General features: G+C 39.7%; 2 protein-coding genes across 2 annotated transcripts; one reads left to right on the top strand and one right to left on the bottom strand.

Annotated features, from left to right (window-relative positions):
* Window positions 1–10,855: 10,855 nt before the first annotated feature.
* On the bottom strand, window positions 10,856–12,241 carry BDZ83DRAFT_601819 (ribonuclease H-like domain-containing protein). Its single transcript, XM_060507123.1, has one exon. The coding sequence runs from the start codon at window positions 11,986–11,988 to the stop codon at window positions 10,936–10,938; it is 1,053 nt and encodes a 350-aa protein (XP_060370684.1). The 5' UTR covers window positions 11,989–12,241; the 3' UTR covers window positions 10,856–10,935.
* A 351-nt stretch (window positions 12,242–12,592) lies between these two features.
* BDZ83DRAFT_566588 (Mif2/CENP-C like-domain-containing protein) lies at window positions 12,593–14,743 on the top strand (the record flags this gene model as incomplete). Its single annotated transcript, XM_060503863.1, has 4 exons — window positions 12,593–12,672; window positions 12,758–12,897; window positions 12,956–14,572; window positions 14,628–14,743. The coding sequence occupies 4 exons, from the start codon at window positions 12,593–12,595 to the stop codon at window positions 14,741–14,743; spliced, it is 1,953 nt and encodes a 650-aa protein (XP_060370683.1).
* Window positions 14,744–15,346: the final 603 nt, after the last annotated feature.

Here is a 15,346-nt window from a genome sequence, read left to right as displayed (position 1 = left end):
CTCTGCTAAGGTAGTCAAAGATGTCGCATATCTCCCAACCGTCTGGTCCTTTCTTTCGCCCTAAATATCCTCCTCGGGATCAAGAGCCGTCATTGAGTCATAAACGAAACGACCCATCTCCTTACACTTGACATTGCCATCGCCTACTTTCTCAGTATGACCAGCCTCTTAAAGGTTGAGAAGTGCTATTTTGTTTAATAGCGAATGGCTGCTGCCAATTTGTTTCGCCACTGGGAAACCACTTGGCTTCAAAATTACTCTTCCGTAGCTTCTTTCTCTTCCTGTCGGGAAGCCGTTTGAGCCGCTCCGATTCTACTTTCATGGGAATAGCAACCCTCAGTCCCTCCGTGAAGAAATTGGGTTCGATTTTGTGAAGCCTGATCGGCCACTCATCTATGAGGGATCCCGGGACATCTTTGGGTCTCCTTTTCCACTCATCCTCAAATGTCGCGTGGACGGCCATTGCCTGGACCCAATTCCCATCCATAGAGTCTCTCTGTTCTTTCGTACCATGGCTCCCAGAGAGGTCTGGCGTCAAGTATCTGGTCTCGAGGTTTTCGTCTGCATTCGTATACTCGATACGATAGGCGATTCTGGACGTCTTCAAGTAGTTGTCGTACAGGCCGATGTCATCGAATTTCTCGTATGAACATGGATGACAATGATTCGTCGAAGAACGTGCAATCTCGACTGCAGGAATTACGTAGTCGCCACCCTTGACTTTCCAGTCGCCGCCATCATTCTTGCTCAAAGGAAGGCGGAGGCGCTGAATGTTTTCCTTCGCGTCTTCTGCGTCTTTTGGCATTCGGTGCGGAAACAAGGTGACGGCGAGTCCATTGGGATCGTTGATATCACCGTTGTCGTCCACTCTGCACGGCGGTCCCTTGCAGAGCCAGCAAGATGTACCATCCTCATGACGGATTCTTTCGGGCCCCGTCCTAAGGCCATTTGCAGCACGATACAGCTCCAAGATTGGGCTGTTCCAATTAAGGCCACTCTCAAGGCCACTCTCGAGGCCACTCTCCGAGCCGGGACTAGCTTGGAAGCTGGGTCTCGCGAATGAAGAAAATGCCTCGGATGCCGTAATCAAGGCAGCAATTCCTGTGCAGATACTAGCGACCTGACCGGGCAAACAGGTGGCCGAGTTACTGAAGCCCTCCCAAGACATGTCTCGCATGCCTGGGTGGTAAGCATCGTATAGAGAGATTATTGCCTGTTCTGCCCAAGTTTGCCATGATGGGCCGTCAGAGGGGTCAGGCTTCTCCATCTTGGCGATGGGATAGATGGTCCACTTTCCCTTGTGTTTCTTTAGGAAGCTCTTTATATACTCGGAATGATTGACTGAATAACGGGATGTCATTGTGGACTCGATCTTCTGTCGTTGGCTGTTCACGTATTCGGTTCCCTTCGTGCTCATCTTCCAGAAGCAATGGGCTCTGAAATTTTCCGAAGAAGAGTCGCCATTCCCGTGGTAGACATTGATGTAGAGTGCATGCTCGTTGTCTAAGTTGTTTCTCTCCTTATTAGGGAGTCTATCGACCTCGGTAGCCCTCGATATGATCTCCTTGAGGCTGGGCATTCCATTTCGAAACAAATCAAGAGTTCCCACCTTCTCGAAACCTAGTGTTACTCTCAACATCTTAGATTCTCATCCCAAATTACTTCGTCTACTGACCTTGAACCATTTTTTCCGCGATGCTCTCGATTTTCTTCGGCTCATTCAACATGTCAAGCTGATGAAGACTCACCCCGACACGACTTAGGTCATCATGACGAATTTTACACGACTCGAAGAATGTGACGAGAAGGCGTTGAAACGGCATCTCGATACTGCCGTCGGCCTCCGCAACCGGGGCCGACCTCGCAAGTTCCTTACAGGAACATGGCGCCAAGGGAGGGCCTGTCTCCAGGAACCCTTCGGAAACGATGACAGGGTCCATGAACTTTTCTGGGTTGCAATAAAGTCCCCAGCGAGTGTTATCCCAACCCTAAGCTTCAAAGTCTAGATAGCGGCCTTTTATCTCTTTGGCCGGGTCTCGAATAATTCCGGCCATGCCCATATTCAATGCTGAGTGGTTACCTTTCATCCGCATAACTGACGCATCCTCAGTTGGCTTCCAGAATTTGATGATTCTGGCTCTAACAGTGGTATCAGGAAACGACATGATAAAGCTTGCGGCAAGGGGCTAAGTCCAGATTCAACCTTACAAAGCGACGTATGACCCTCGTTAAAAAGCGTTTGGATGATAGGAGTGAGTAAAGCGTATTGGCAAACTCGGAGAGGCTCGTGGGGCAAAGGGTGAACACGTCTAGTAGAGTAAATCGTGGACAGATAACGCCTAGTTGAGATAAGTAAGATTGCTTCTAATTATAAAAACCGAGCAGTCGCCTTAGCTTACGTTCGTAAAATGCCCTTCGGGTTCAGACTTGCATTTCTTCATCTCCGGCCAACTGCGAAGCTCTTTGTACGTAAACAGTGCCTTTACCGCTCGGTGATTCTGCTGAAAGGAGAACGCAGCTTCGGCTTACGTAGGTATTTTCAGATTTAGGAAGATCTTTCCTAAACAGTTGTATGTCAACGTAGATTTTCTATCTATATCACAATATTTAAATTAATATTTACTATCTTATGCTAGTTTCCTTATAATATATCCTAGTAGTAAGTATTATCAGTTTACCGCTATTACGGGCTAGACCCGATTAGTAGATCCGAGCCTTAGCCCGGATATTACTACGGTTTATTACGCCGCTTCTATAAAGGTCCTATTTAAGCGCTTTTCTTTTATAGAACTTCTATAGAACCTCCGCTTTAAAAACCTTTATTCTTTAATTTAAATTCTATATACTAAAATCCCTTTAATATAGACTTATATAAACTAAACTTTTAATATATCTAAACTCCTTTTTTTATTTATTTTATTATTAATTATATTATATAATAAAAACGAATATAATTATTAACGTACCGCTAAGTGCCTAGTTAATAAAAACTATAATGTAAACCTAAAAATAGATTATTTAGGGTTTATAAAAACTAATAAAAACTTAGAGATAGGGTAAAATAAAAAAAACGGTAAATATAGTAAAATAAAAGCGCGAATATAAAAAGTTTAATAAGATTTTATAATTATTATAGGAATAGTTTTAATAAATAAACGGACCCCCCGCGCTTTTTATTAAAAAACCCGACCTTTATAAAACCCTTATTAATTTAAAAGCGCCCTTTAATAATAGAGCCCCTTATAAAAAGCCCCTACCGGACTTAGTAAAGTTCTTAGGTAATAAAAACGAATATAATATTTAAAAAGCCTAGATATATAATAAGCTTATTATTAATATACTATTTTACTATATTAATAAAGAACGGAGATACTTTATTTTTTTATACTTTACCCTTCGGGTTTAAAAAATAATAAATTAGTTCTATTATAAAAGAAAAAAAAATAAAAAACGAGGGTCTAACGAACTCTTTATATACCTTTTATAAGTATATAGCGACCTTTATTAAACTAAAAACGCCCTTAACGAACTATTAACGATAATTATAAAAAAGGGTAAAAAGTTTATAATATTTTTACCCCGATTTAAAAAAACCCTAGCTAATACTAAAGGCTAAAAATAGCCCGTAAACGTTACGATCTAATACTTTACTTATACTTTAACTCCGTAATTAAAAAAATATATAATCGCTATATTTTAAAATAAATCGTTATATACCGGCTTTTTTTATAACGTTTAAATAATAGCTAATAATATAGAGGGCTACGACTTCGACTAGCGTAACCCCTAGATTCTAATATAAAAAAAATATTATATAATAAAAAAACGCGTTAATAGTAACGGAAATATAATTATAATTAGAGCTATAAAGGCTACGAAACCCGAGCGAAAAACGAAGCTATTAATAAAGCTAAAAACTTAGTACTACTTTAACTATAATAAAGTTAGATATATCGTAAAGAATTATAAATAAAAGCAAAAAGCCTACGTAGCTTAGGTAATACTTATAGAGTACTATATAAAAAAGGTAAACTTAAATAATAATAAATATTATTTAGAAAAAGAATAATTCCGGTATAAAATTAAGTACTAGAGCTTATAAATAAAGAATAGATAAAATAAAAGTTATTTAACTAGCAACGGATTATAAATAGACCTTCGGTACTACTTACTACGAGGATTAATAAAATATATAAAACTTTAACGTTAATAAACTATAAATATAATATATATTCTATAATAAACTCCTAACTAGCCCGCCGTCTTTACCTTTTATATATAAATAGAACGAAGTATAAACTTCGTAAATTTATAAATAAATCCGCCTAAACTATAACTAAAAGGGTCGTCGCTTTTAATTTTAAAATTAGCGGCTATATAGAGAAAGTATATATATATATCGTTAAAGGCCTAGACATAAACATATTCTTTAAAAAACCTTAAATAGAACGGAACCGCGTCGTATATAATATAGCTAAATAATAAATCTAATATAGAAAAAGTAAAATAAAAGCGTACTTTAATAAATAAATAAAAAGCATTATAATATAAAAGATTTATAAAGTATAAAGTTTAAAAGCCCCCTCTTTTATTACTTTATATTATAAAATCGCTATAAAAAAAAAGCGCTAGTTAAATAAATACGCTATAGGGATCTAAATAATTAACCTCGCCGATATTAATAAGGCCCTAAAGCTAAAAAGCGAGACCGACTACTTTTCTTAGCTATTATAATAAATAAATAAAAAATATAATAACTTTTTCGAGCTATTTAAAGTATACCCCTTTTTATTAACTCGGCTAAGAATCGACCTTATAATTAACCTCGAGTAATAGTTTAATAAATAAAAAGCGCCCCTCTTTTAGGGCCCCCTCTATTTTATATCTTATAAAGAGCTATTAGTACTACGTAATACTTTTAAAGACTTATTTAATAAAGGCTTTATTTAAATTAATAGCTCCTTTATTAAAGCCCCCGTTCTTTTTATTAAAAAACTAGGGGGCAGCCTACGCTTTTATTATAATTATAAAGCGTTAAACGTAATTACGTAAAAGGACCGCTACCCTTTATTATTAATTAATAAAACCTTTTAAAAAGTTAATTTAATAAAATAGTTTATAAAACTAAACGTCGTAGCGGCCTTTTATAAAATTAAAATAATCAAAGAATATTAAAAAAAGACCGCTTTTTAAACGTAATATAGCCTTTTTAAATAAATAGTTTATCCGTTTAGCTTAACTAGGGCGCCCGCTATATTCTAAAAATATATAAACTAAACCTTAAAAAAATTCTTTAACGACTTCGCTTTTATATATATAGATAATATATTAATATACTTAAATAAATTAAAAGCGGACTACGAAAAAAAAGTATAGCGAATATTATATATCCTCGTAGCGGTAAGCCTTAATCTCGACCTAACTAAAAGCGAGTTCTTTATTTAAACCGTAAAGTATATTAAATTTATTTTTAAAATAGGATAAAAGATCGCGTATAACCTAAAAAAAGTATATATTATTTATAAATAACTTGTACTTAAAATAATAAAAGGGGTTAAAAACTTCTTTAGCTTCGCTAATTATTACTATATATTTATATATAACTACTCTATTATTATTAAACCCTTTAACGCCCTAACTAAAAAAAGGGCGCTATTTAAATAGATAGCTAAGTAAAACGCCGCTTTTAAGATATTTAAAAAGCGTTTTATATCTATACCCTTACTTTAAAGCTTTGACCCTAACTTAATAATAATCGTTAAAACCGATTACTTTAAATTTATATTTAGAAGCTTCCTCGTATAAAAAGATCTATTAAATATACGTTAATTAATTACTTTTTATTTATAAAAGCTTATACCCGCCTAGTATAACTACCTAATTTATAATAAAGAACTCCTCGTTATAATATCCTATTTAAGTATATAAAACGCAGAGCTATAGAGCTCCTATAGATTTAAAATTATTATAGACTATAAAAGGTTAGAGTATTTTATATAAAAATAAAAGCTAACTAAGCGCTAAAGCCGTTAAATAGAATAATTTTTATAATACTATTTTAAAATTAAATACTATTTAAGCCGTTTATTAGCCGCCCTAGACGCGCTCTTTAAACATAAATAAGACGCCCTAACTAGTTAAAATAATAAAAAAGAGAAAGAAAAGATTATTTAAACAATTCCTAACTCTACTTAACTAGTAACCGGCGCAATTTACTAAACCGAAATTATAAAAGTACCCGAGCTATTTAAGACCGATATTTTTATAAATAACGTAAAGCTCTAACGATAATAAAATAAAATAAAAATAAAAAATAAATAATACTTTAAAATATATAAAGTAATATCGAGCAGAGCTAGGGCGCTCCTCCTTAAGTTAGGCCTTAAACTATAAATCGTAAAATATAATATTAACGCACTTTTAAAACTAACTTAATAAAAAAGACTATAAGTCCCTAGATATAAAGACCTAGATTATAACGATAACGCGCTCTAAATAAAAAATAATTTAGCGCTATTACGGATTTTTAATAACGAACTACCCTAGTAAAAACGCTATTATAGTTATCCTATCTAGGTAATTTTATTAACTAAGCTAATTTAATATAATAAAGAGGTTTATTTAAAACTATAATACCTATAAAGAGAGTATTATATAGTAATAGGCTAAATATAGCCTTTTATAGCCTTTTATAATACTAAAATAAATAAAAAACGACCTAGCAATAGACTTTATTACCGACCTCCCTTTATTATTAAAAAGCGGCGCTTAGTTTTTATAAATAATAGTTAACTACTTTATAAAGTCCGTTATTTTTAAACCGATAATATTTATAGAAATAGAGGCTTATATAGACCGTTTTATTAACTACTACTTTTAATTCTATAAAATACCTCGGTTTATTATAAGCGATCGTAGTAGTAATTAGACTAATAAATTCTAGTACCGATTCTATATAAAAATAGAGATAGAGCAGTACCTAAGTACCGCTTTTTATTTATAGACCGACGGGTTAATTAAATAATTTAACTAAGAAATTAAAATAATTTTATAATATATAATCGTATATACCTAAGATAATTAAAAGGACTAGCTACTAATTATTTAACTAAGCCTTAATAACTAAATAACTTTAATAACAAAGCTCTTACCTTTTTTTATAAAATATAAGTATAACGTCGAGCCCCTAAGGATTTAAAAAAGCGTACTAAAAGCGGTAAATAAATAAAAAATAAAAGCTAATTTTATAGTATAAAAACTTATAAAAATAACGAAGTTCGCCTAGGCCGTTATAGCTATTTTATAAGAACGGATAGAGCGCTTAGTTAATAAATAAAAAGCGCCGGTAAAGCGCTTTAAAATCGGTAATAAAGTATAGCTATATATAAATAATTATAAGTCCTTTAAACTTAATAAAAAATTAAATTAGCTATACTATAAATATAAAGTAGTCGAGGTTATAAAACCCACCGTTATATAGCTTAACGTACTTAGTAATATTTACTTCTATTTTTATATTAATATATTATAGCGTATAGCGAACGACCCTTTATTAAATTAATAATGGATAAATAAGAGGCCCTTTTTAATTAAAAAAAAACGACGGGGACTACTAATTAGTTAAAGAAATATTTATAGTATAATAAAAGTATATAGGCTACGGATAGCGAAAAGAAGTCCTCGTTAAATAAGAGGGCTATTAAGAGCTAATATAAAAACCCCTATTTTTATTCCGTTTAACGGACGCTTTAAAAGAGTTTAAATTACGCTATAAGCTTATTAAAAAATTTAATAATAACCCGAGTTATTAAAATAGAGTTAAAAAGCACTAAAAGCCTATAATAATTACGTAAATTATAATAATAATAAAAAAACGGGTATTAAATAAAAAATAAAAAAGTAACTAAATTAAAGCCCGTAAACTAAAAAACTATTTAGCCCCGCAGGGTATAATATAAAGCTAACGGTAATACTATAAATATAAAAAGGGGCCGTTTAAAATCTAAAAACCGAGGGCTAGTTACCTTTCCCAGCCTAAATAGGGGGAGGCTAATAACGAGCTACGGCCTAAAAACGGATTAGTTATAAAAAAAAAAATATAAAAAAAGCACTTATAATAATATAAAAGAAAATAAAGGCCTAGTAATACTTACTAATAATATAGGCCTTTTTTATAATAAAAAAGGCCGCGCTTTTAATAATAGGGGTAGCGGTAAGGGTAATAATAGGGGTTATATAGGTAGGGGTTACGTTAATAAAAGTTATATAAAGGGCGGACGTTTTAATAGCGGGGGAGGCGGTTACGGTATAAGTATTATAGTAGGTATAGGCCTCTTTATTTTTAGCCTTAGTCTAAATAGCGGTAGCGATATATAAATAGTTAAAAATATTTATAAAGTCCTTATATTAATAATAAAAAAAGAACGGTTAACGATATATAAATAACGGATATTAAGTAAATATATAACGGCTTTAAAAATAGGGTCGCCTATAATAAAAGTTAATAGCCGGTAATACTCCTCGATTACTTAAAAGAACTCTACTTAAATAGCTTTAGTAACGTCGTTAAGCTAAAAATAATAAATTAATAATCGTAAAATAAATAAAAAATAATAATAATAAATATATAGGGTCGTAATAACGGTTAGCTTTATTATCGGTATAAATAGTATAGTAAATAATACCTCTAGTTTTATAATAAATTAATAACCCGTAAATAAATAAATAATAGTAGCTTAGTATATAAAAGTAGTCGTAATAACCGACGCTAATTAGGGTATTATTACCCTTAGCTAGCGCCTATATATAAAGGAAATAGGGGACCTTATATAGGGCGCCTAGTATAAAAGCCTTTTTAAGCTTATACTCTTTTTTCTTTTCCTCTTTTTTTTTTTTTTTTTTACCTTTTTTATTAAATATTGGCTAAATATAAAATTAATAGACTTTATAAATAGAGAACGGATACGCTATATAGGTTTAACGTACTATCTAAATATCTAACTTGTTTTTAAAAAAGTAAATAGATAATAGCTCGGAATTAGAGCTAAACTCTAACTCTTTACTATCCGTATTACCCTCGTTATTAAATAGAGTAACGGGCTTAATAAGCATAGCGGCGGTAGTAGGCTAGTTAATAAAGACGAACTATTAAAGTATTAATAATAAATAAAAAGCTAAAAGGCTACGGAGTAATAATATATAAAAAATATAGTAATAGCGGCGTATAGAATATTTATTTAACTATTTCTTAAATTAAAAAAGGGTTTTTAAATATATATAGGCGCGCGAGTATAAAAAAAAAATTATATATATAAAAAACGATAATAAGGATAGCGGGCTTATTAAAAATTAAATTTTTATAATAAATTAATAAAATTTAAGTAATAAAAATATAAAAATAAATAGATTAGAGTATTTATAAATCGTTATATAAAAATTAAAAAAAAAAAGCTTTTTATAAAGGGGGGGGGCCTAATAAAAATTAATAAAAAGGACTGCGGGTAATTAATTAGCGAGTTAAAATAAAGTAATTAACTACTTAAAGTATTTATAATTAAAAAACGGACTAATAGTGGATTTATTTTAAAAATAAAATAAGAGGGTATATATTATAAGCTAGACCTAATTAATAAATCCGAGCCTTAGCCTAGATATTACTATAGCTCACTATATTACTTTTATAAAGGTTTTATTTAAACGCTTTTCTTTTATAGAACCTCTATAGAACCTCCGCTCTAAAAACCTCTACTCCTTAACTTAGATTCTATATACTAAAATCCCCCTAACGTGGACTTACGTGGGCTAGACTCTTAATAACCGCCACCTTACAATGCCCTCTTTGTGAGCAGGGAACACTCGAAACCATCGTAATTCTGCTTTGATTCTTCCCGCAGCTGTTCAGTCCCTAAGCACCGAGTGAAAGACTTCTTGTAACCTTGCCGCAGTCAAATGGCTGATGGAGAGTGAGGGACCTGCTGACCTGGCGGACTGATTTTGGCTGAAGTGAGTAGACCTTCCAGGAGCTGAGGTGTATATCACATTTCACTCGTGGTAAGCGTATAGGGTTCATAACACAAGCGCAAGTGAAAAATTATAGTTTTCAAGTGAAGGTACCTAACCACAGCCGAGCCAGCGAAAGGTTTGTAATCAAAGGACAGGCTGCTCTGGCAGCTAACTGGAAGCTTTGCAAATTCTCTGACGACCTAAACTGTCAGTGCCGCTGAATAGAACAAGTACCGGGTGCTTTCATGCTGATCAATAAGGGTGATAGGGAACTCCATAATGAAAAGCAGCCAACGAAAGATGCCGCGATGGGAAACTGATAGTATGGTCTTCCTTGTTCTTCAGAATTAGGTGGATCATGATAGATATTCAAAGACTATGCGTGTGGATTCATCCTCAAAACGAAACGATGACCAGGCCAAGAGGAGACCGTGTTGGCCGCAAGTCAAGGAGACAACATGGCGAGGTGCCACACAGACATGCCACTGAACGAGAGGAACCGTGTAACATGACCGGCGATGGCATGGCACAGAAGGTGGGCGAATGCAAGGCATTGGCTTGCGGCTAGTTGTCAACTCTTGAATCATGTAAATGGTACGAAACCTGGACAATGAGGCTATTCATGATGCTAGCCAGACACAACCGGGGACTTTTTGAATACGACCAACCCCCTCTCTGAAGGATTGTGGAAGAACAGTTGTTGACACTCTACTTCACAGACATAATGTCGTATCGCAATGGCGAGGTAATATTTATGGACAATGTCGTTATGACTTAAACATCAGCGAACCATCTTTGTTCCCTGTAGTTCATTCACATATCGCTAGTCACACCTGTGGACGTCGTAATGACAGGCAAGGCAAGATATTCACATCCTGAAAGTGGTATTCGAAAAGTAACACATAATTTACAATCCCAATTTGAACTATACTGCTAAAACGCCTCTAGGCCAGCCGGTCTGCCAAACCAAGTCCCCAATTCATCACCATCTTCCTCCCTGTTACCCGACGCGAAGTAGTCTGTCATCCGCGCGGTATCGCCGTCATCTTCGACCGGCCATTCCACCTTTGGGTTTCCCTTTGCCTCGAGCATGTCCTTGGCCGTGCCCCAACTGAAACGGCATTCGGGACCCCATCCAAACACCGGGTGCATGTTAGATCTCATCCATGACACACATCGTCCATCTGACGGATATCCAGAACCCCAAGCCATGCCCTCCTCTCCCTCTGCCGCAGCGTCAGGGGCTCGCCCCTTGTAGAGAACCTCAAGCGCAACGTCACGAGTAACCTTTGCACATACAGAAGCGGCCGATACGCAGGGGTAGAGACTGTCTGCTTTCTTCGCGACTGTAATCTTCGTTGCGGGAAAGAAGCGCTGGAGCTTGGCTTGGTAGGCGGCGGGTTGGCCGACGGTATCAACGTAAATCTCCTGGACGTTGACGCCCTGGGCAAAGACACCCTTGATCAAGTCAACCGTGGCGTCCATGGCCTGGGCGTTGAGGTTGTAGTTGGCTCCCGGGCGCATCATGCCTGACGAGATGTCGCGGGCACTGAGTGCTGAAATGGCAAACCCACATGTCTCGGCCAGGTCGGAGCCTGGCGTACACAGAGCTGTCATGAGTTGTGAGCGGACAGCCGGGGTAAGCACTTTGGAGTCATCAAAGTGATGAGTCTCACGGAGTAAGGGATCCGAGAGGGGAATGGGTAGGTAAAAGACACCATACACCATGGGCCCTAGGACCGGCCCACGGCCGGCCTCATCGACACCTAAGCAGACTGGAGTGCCGGACGCTGCTGGTGAATCTGTTTCATCAGGTGTGCTGCTTTTCGTTGATGTGATTGGTGGGAGAAGTGTTGAGGGAACTGGGGAGAAGTATGTGTATGAGTCGCCTGAGAGAATGGCCTTTTCGTTGATAGAAGGGGGGACAAAGGCGCCCGGAACTGGAGTCTCGAGGGCAATATCCTCGACCATTGGAGAATCTTCCATTGTGACTGGTGAGCTGGAGATGAGTTGAGAGCAGTCTGGATTCGTCCTGGGTACCGCTATAGAAGGTAAAAGAGCAGTGTCGTATGCACCGTATGTTGTCGTATGGGTATCTTCTGAGTAACAAGTGCAACACTTCTTCTCTAAATTCCGAGCTGAATACAAAAATAGTTGAGATTGTGAAAGCCAAGGTCAGTTGTTCACACAAAGTGACTTGAACTTAGGATCGGGAAATCTTGTTGGCTAAGCAGGTAGGTAGCCCCTCGACGCGTCTAGATTAATGGGGACGCGTTGGGCAGGGGCGCCAAGTCCACACGTACCTGCCCCTGTCAACCCCCATTTGCAGCAGGTCCCGGCCACTGAAAGTCCATCGACACAGGCAGGTGTGTCCTGCGCGCGTCGTCAATTTACTTGCCAACCAAAAAGTTGCGCGCGGTCAACCTCCCCAACAACACATCACTCCAAGATAAACACGGCCACGATCCGGTTCACGACGTCCCTTCATTCTCACCCGAGTCACTCGTGCTCAAGACCCAGATCGGGATGCTCCATCTCGAATTTTAATCAAATTTCTCGAACCGGACCATTTCACAACTCCACATTCGTAATGGCACCGCCGCGACAGAGCAACGTCCGTCGTCGCGAGACCTCCACAGGCGATTTCCATGAGCTTGGTGTGAAAGGACGGTGCGTCGCGCACTCCTTCCCTCGGGCTGGCGTGGATCGCAAGTTCGAATTCTTATACAGACTGGTCAGACTGACATCCCCACAGCAAGACTGGCATTGAATTGCCCGACACGGGCGTACGCGACGAACATGGCATGCAACCCATCGACGGCCTGTTCTCCTCACCGGAGAAGGACAATGGATCCGCCAGCGACGATGGAGAACAGGACATGGAGCTGGAGTCTGGTAAGACCTACTGACATCGTACAACATCGCTCGGTTTCTGACGAAGCTTCCGTGTTAGAATCCGGTCCCGGGCCTTCCACGATTATGAAGAACCACCCTCGGCTCGTTCCCCGAGGAACCTCCCCACGCAAGACGAACCTCGGATCACCTGCGATGCGCCACCCGAGCTTCGGCCCTTCCTCGTCACCGACACGACTGTCACCCCAGCGGAGATCATCGTCGCCGATAGAACCTCAGCCAACTCGTGGGGCACCAGTATCACGCAAACTTGACTACGGCGCGCTGGAGAAGAACGGACCCGGACTGAACGGCAAACGTCCCAACGGATTCAAGAGTGGACGCGCAGTCTCTTCCGAAGATGAGGAAGACGAGGAGGCTGTGTTACAGGCGCAAAATGGTCGTGTCGAAAACGGGGAAGAGGAGTCGATGCAAATGGTCAGCATGGACGACGGTGAAGTGCCAGAACCCGAATCTGAGCCAGCAGCATCGGAAACAGAGGAAATTTCAGAAGCAGAGATTCCGAAGCAGCCTGCCAAGCGAAAAGGCCGCCCAGCCAAGGCGAAGCCAGTTGTCCAGGAAGAGGTGGAAGAGCAGTCAAACCACGAGTCCGAACCAGAACAAGCGCCCGTAAAGAGGAGAGGCAGGCCAGCAAAAGGTAAGGGCAAGGAGAAGACCCAGTCAGACGAACCTGAGCCCGAAGCGGAAGAGGTCAGCGCGCCCAAACGAAGACGCTCGCGTAATTCCGACGGAGACAAGGCCGAGCAGGAGGAGGAAGACGATCGCGCATCCAAACGACAGCGGAAAGAACCAAAGAAGGCGACCGGCGGAGCAAGGGGGCGGCCTAAAGCTTTACCTCAGGAGGAAGAGGGCGAATCATCGAAGCAGATGGCCAAGGCCGCCTCAAAAGCCAAACCCGGACCCAAGGGCAGGCCAGGACGCAAGCCGCAAGCCGCAGCGGGCGAGGACTCAATTCTGGGCGTGGTGCAGAAGGGACCGCCCATGCCCAAGGCGCGCGGTCTTGTCTCGCAGAAGCAGAAGCAGGACCCTCATTCCATCACCCACACGAGATCCGGTCGCCAGTCATACAGGCCGTTGGCGTTCTGGAAGAACGAGCACGTCACCTACGACGAGGACGAGGCTTTCGAAGACGGAAAGAAGGGCAATAGGTTCCTCCTCCCGAGCGTCAAGGAGGTCGTCCGCGTCGAGGAGGAGGAGCGGGAGGCTGCGCGGAAGGGCAAGCCGAGAGGCCGCAAGCCTACTGCTAAGGCCGGCAGGCGGCGACAACAGGTCGAATCCGAGGACGAGGAGCCGGCGGAGCCGTGGGAGCAGGACCCGGGCAGCGTCGACGGCGAGATTGTGGTCTGGCAACCGGAGCATGAGTTCAACCCGCCTGCTATCAACGAGCAGGTCGAGATCGACGAGGAGCGGATCGCCGTCGCTGCAGGCGCCATTCAGACGAGGGACATTCGGGACGCGACGTTCCGCTTCGCAAAGACGCTCAGCTTGCCGTTCTTCGGCTCGGGCGTCGTCGACCTCCCGCCAGGCGCGGAAAAGCGGCCGAAGAACTCGCGCAAGATGCAAATGGTCTTCTTCGTCTTCCAGGGCAAGGTCCTGGTTACGGTGCATGAGTCCCAGTTCAGAATAAGCGCCGGTGGCATGTGGTTCGTCCCGAGAGGTAAGCTGTTCCAATCTGCGTCTCGAGTGTGAATGATTTACTGACTGTCGCGCAGGCAATTACTACAGTATTCACAATGATTATGAAAACCCAGCTCGTATCTTCTTTGCCCAGGGTTGCGAGATGAGCAGCGGAGAGGCCGGGTTCTCCCAGGATACGACCATAGGCTGAAAGTCAAGATATGTATGATGGAGACGGCGTGCCTCACCAGCTCGTCTGTTGGGGTTTCTTTAATTATTTGGTTGGCGGCAGTGTGTTTTGCGAGATATCCCATCTTCTTCTCCACAGAAGAAGCTTTAAGAGGTCGCCCGTTTGACTCGGTCTTGAGTTGTTGGAGGGAAATTTCCTTTTGGGCCCAAGAACGGGACATTTAACTAAGGGGAGAGAGCTGGCGGTGAGAGCTGGCCATGATGGTTGGGTCTCTTGACGTGTTTAAGAGCTTGCGTCGTGTTGCGAGATGAGCGAGTTGGAGGATTATCATGAGGAGTAGCGGTTGTTTTATGTGATTTCGAAGGGAGGTTATAATTGCATCAGTCAATATCCACGAAGTCGCGTTTCTTACATATTGGATTCCATTTTCTGTGATCACATTGCCATTGTGAAAAATTGTACTTTGCGAGCAGATTTGTCGGCAAAGAGCAGCGATCTGAGAGATGAAGCCTGTGAAAGCAGATCTCCCTTCTTATAAAAAACTATCCCAAGGGAAACGCTTACTGTGACCTAACCTATGCCGCGAAGGAATAACTGGACACAACAATAGCTTGACCGGTTCAT

This window comes from Colletotrichum acutatum (assembly GCF_030867785.1).
Source record: "Colletotrichum acutatum strain CBS 112980 chromosome Unknown BDZ83scaffold_6, whole genome shotgun sequence".
In the NCBI taxonomy this organism is placed as follows: Eukaryota; Fungi; Ascomycota; class Sordariomycetes; order Glomerellales; family Glomerellaceae; genus Colletotrichum; species Colletotrichum acutatum.
This window is presented reverse-complemented; position numbering and strand designations above follow the sequence as displayed.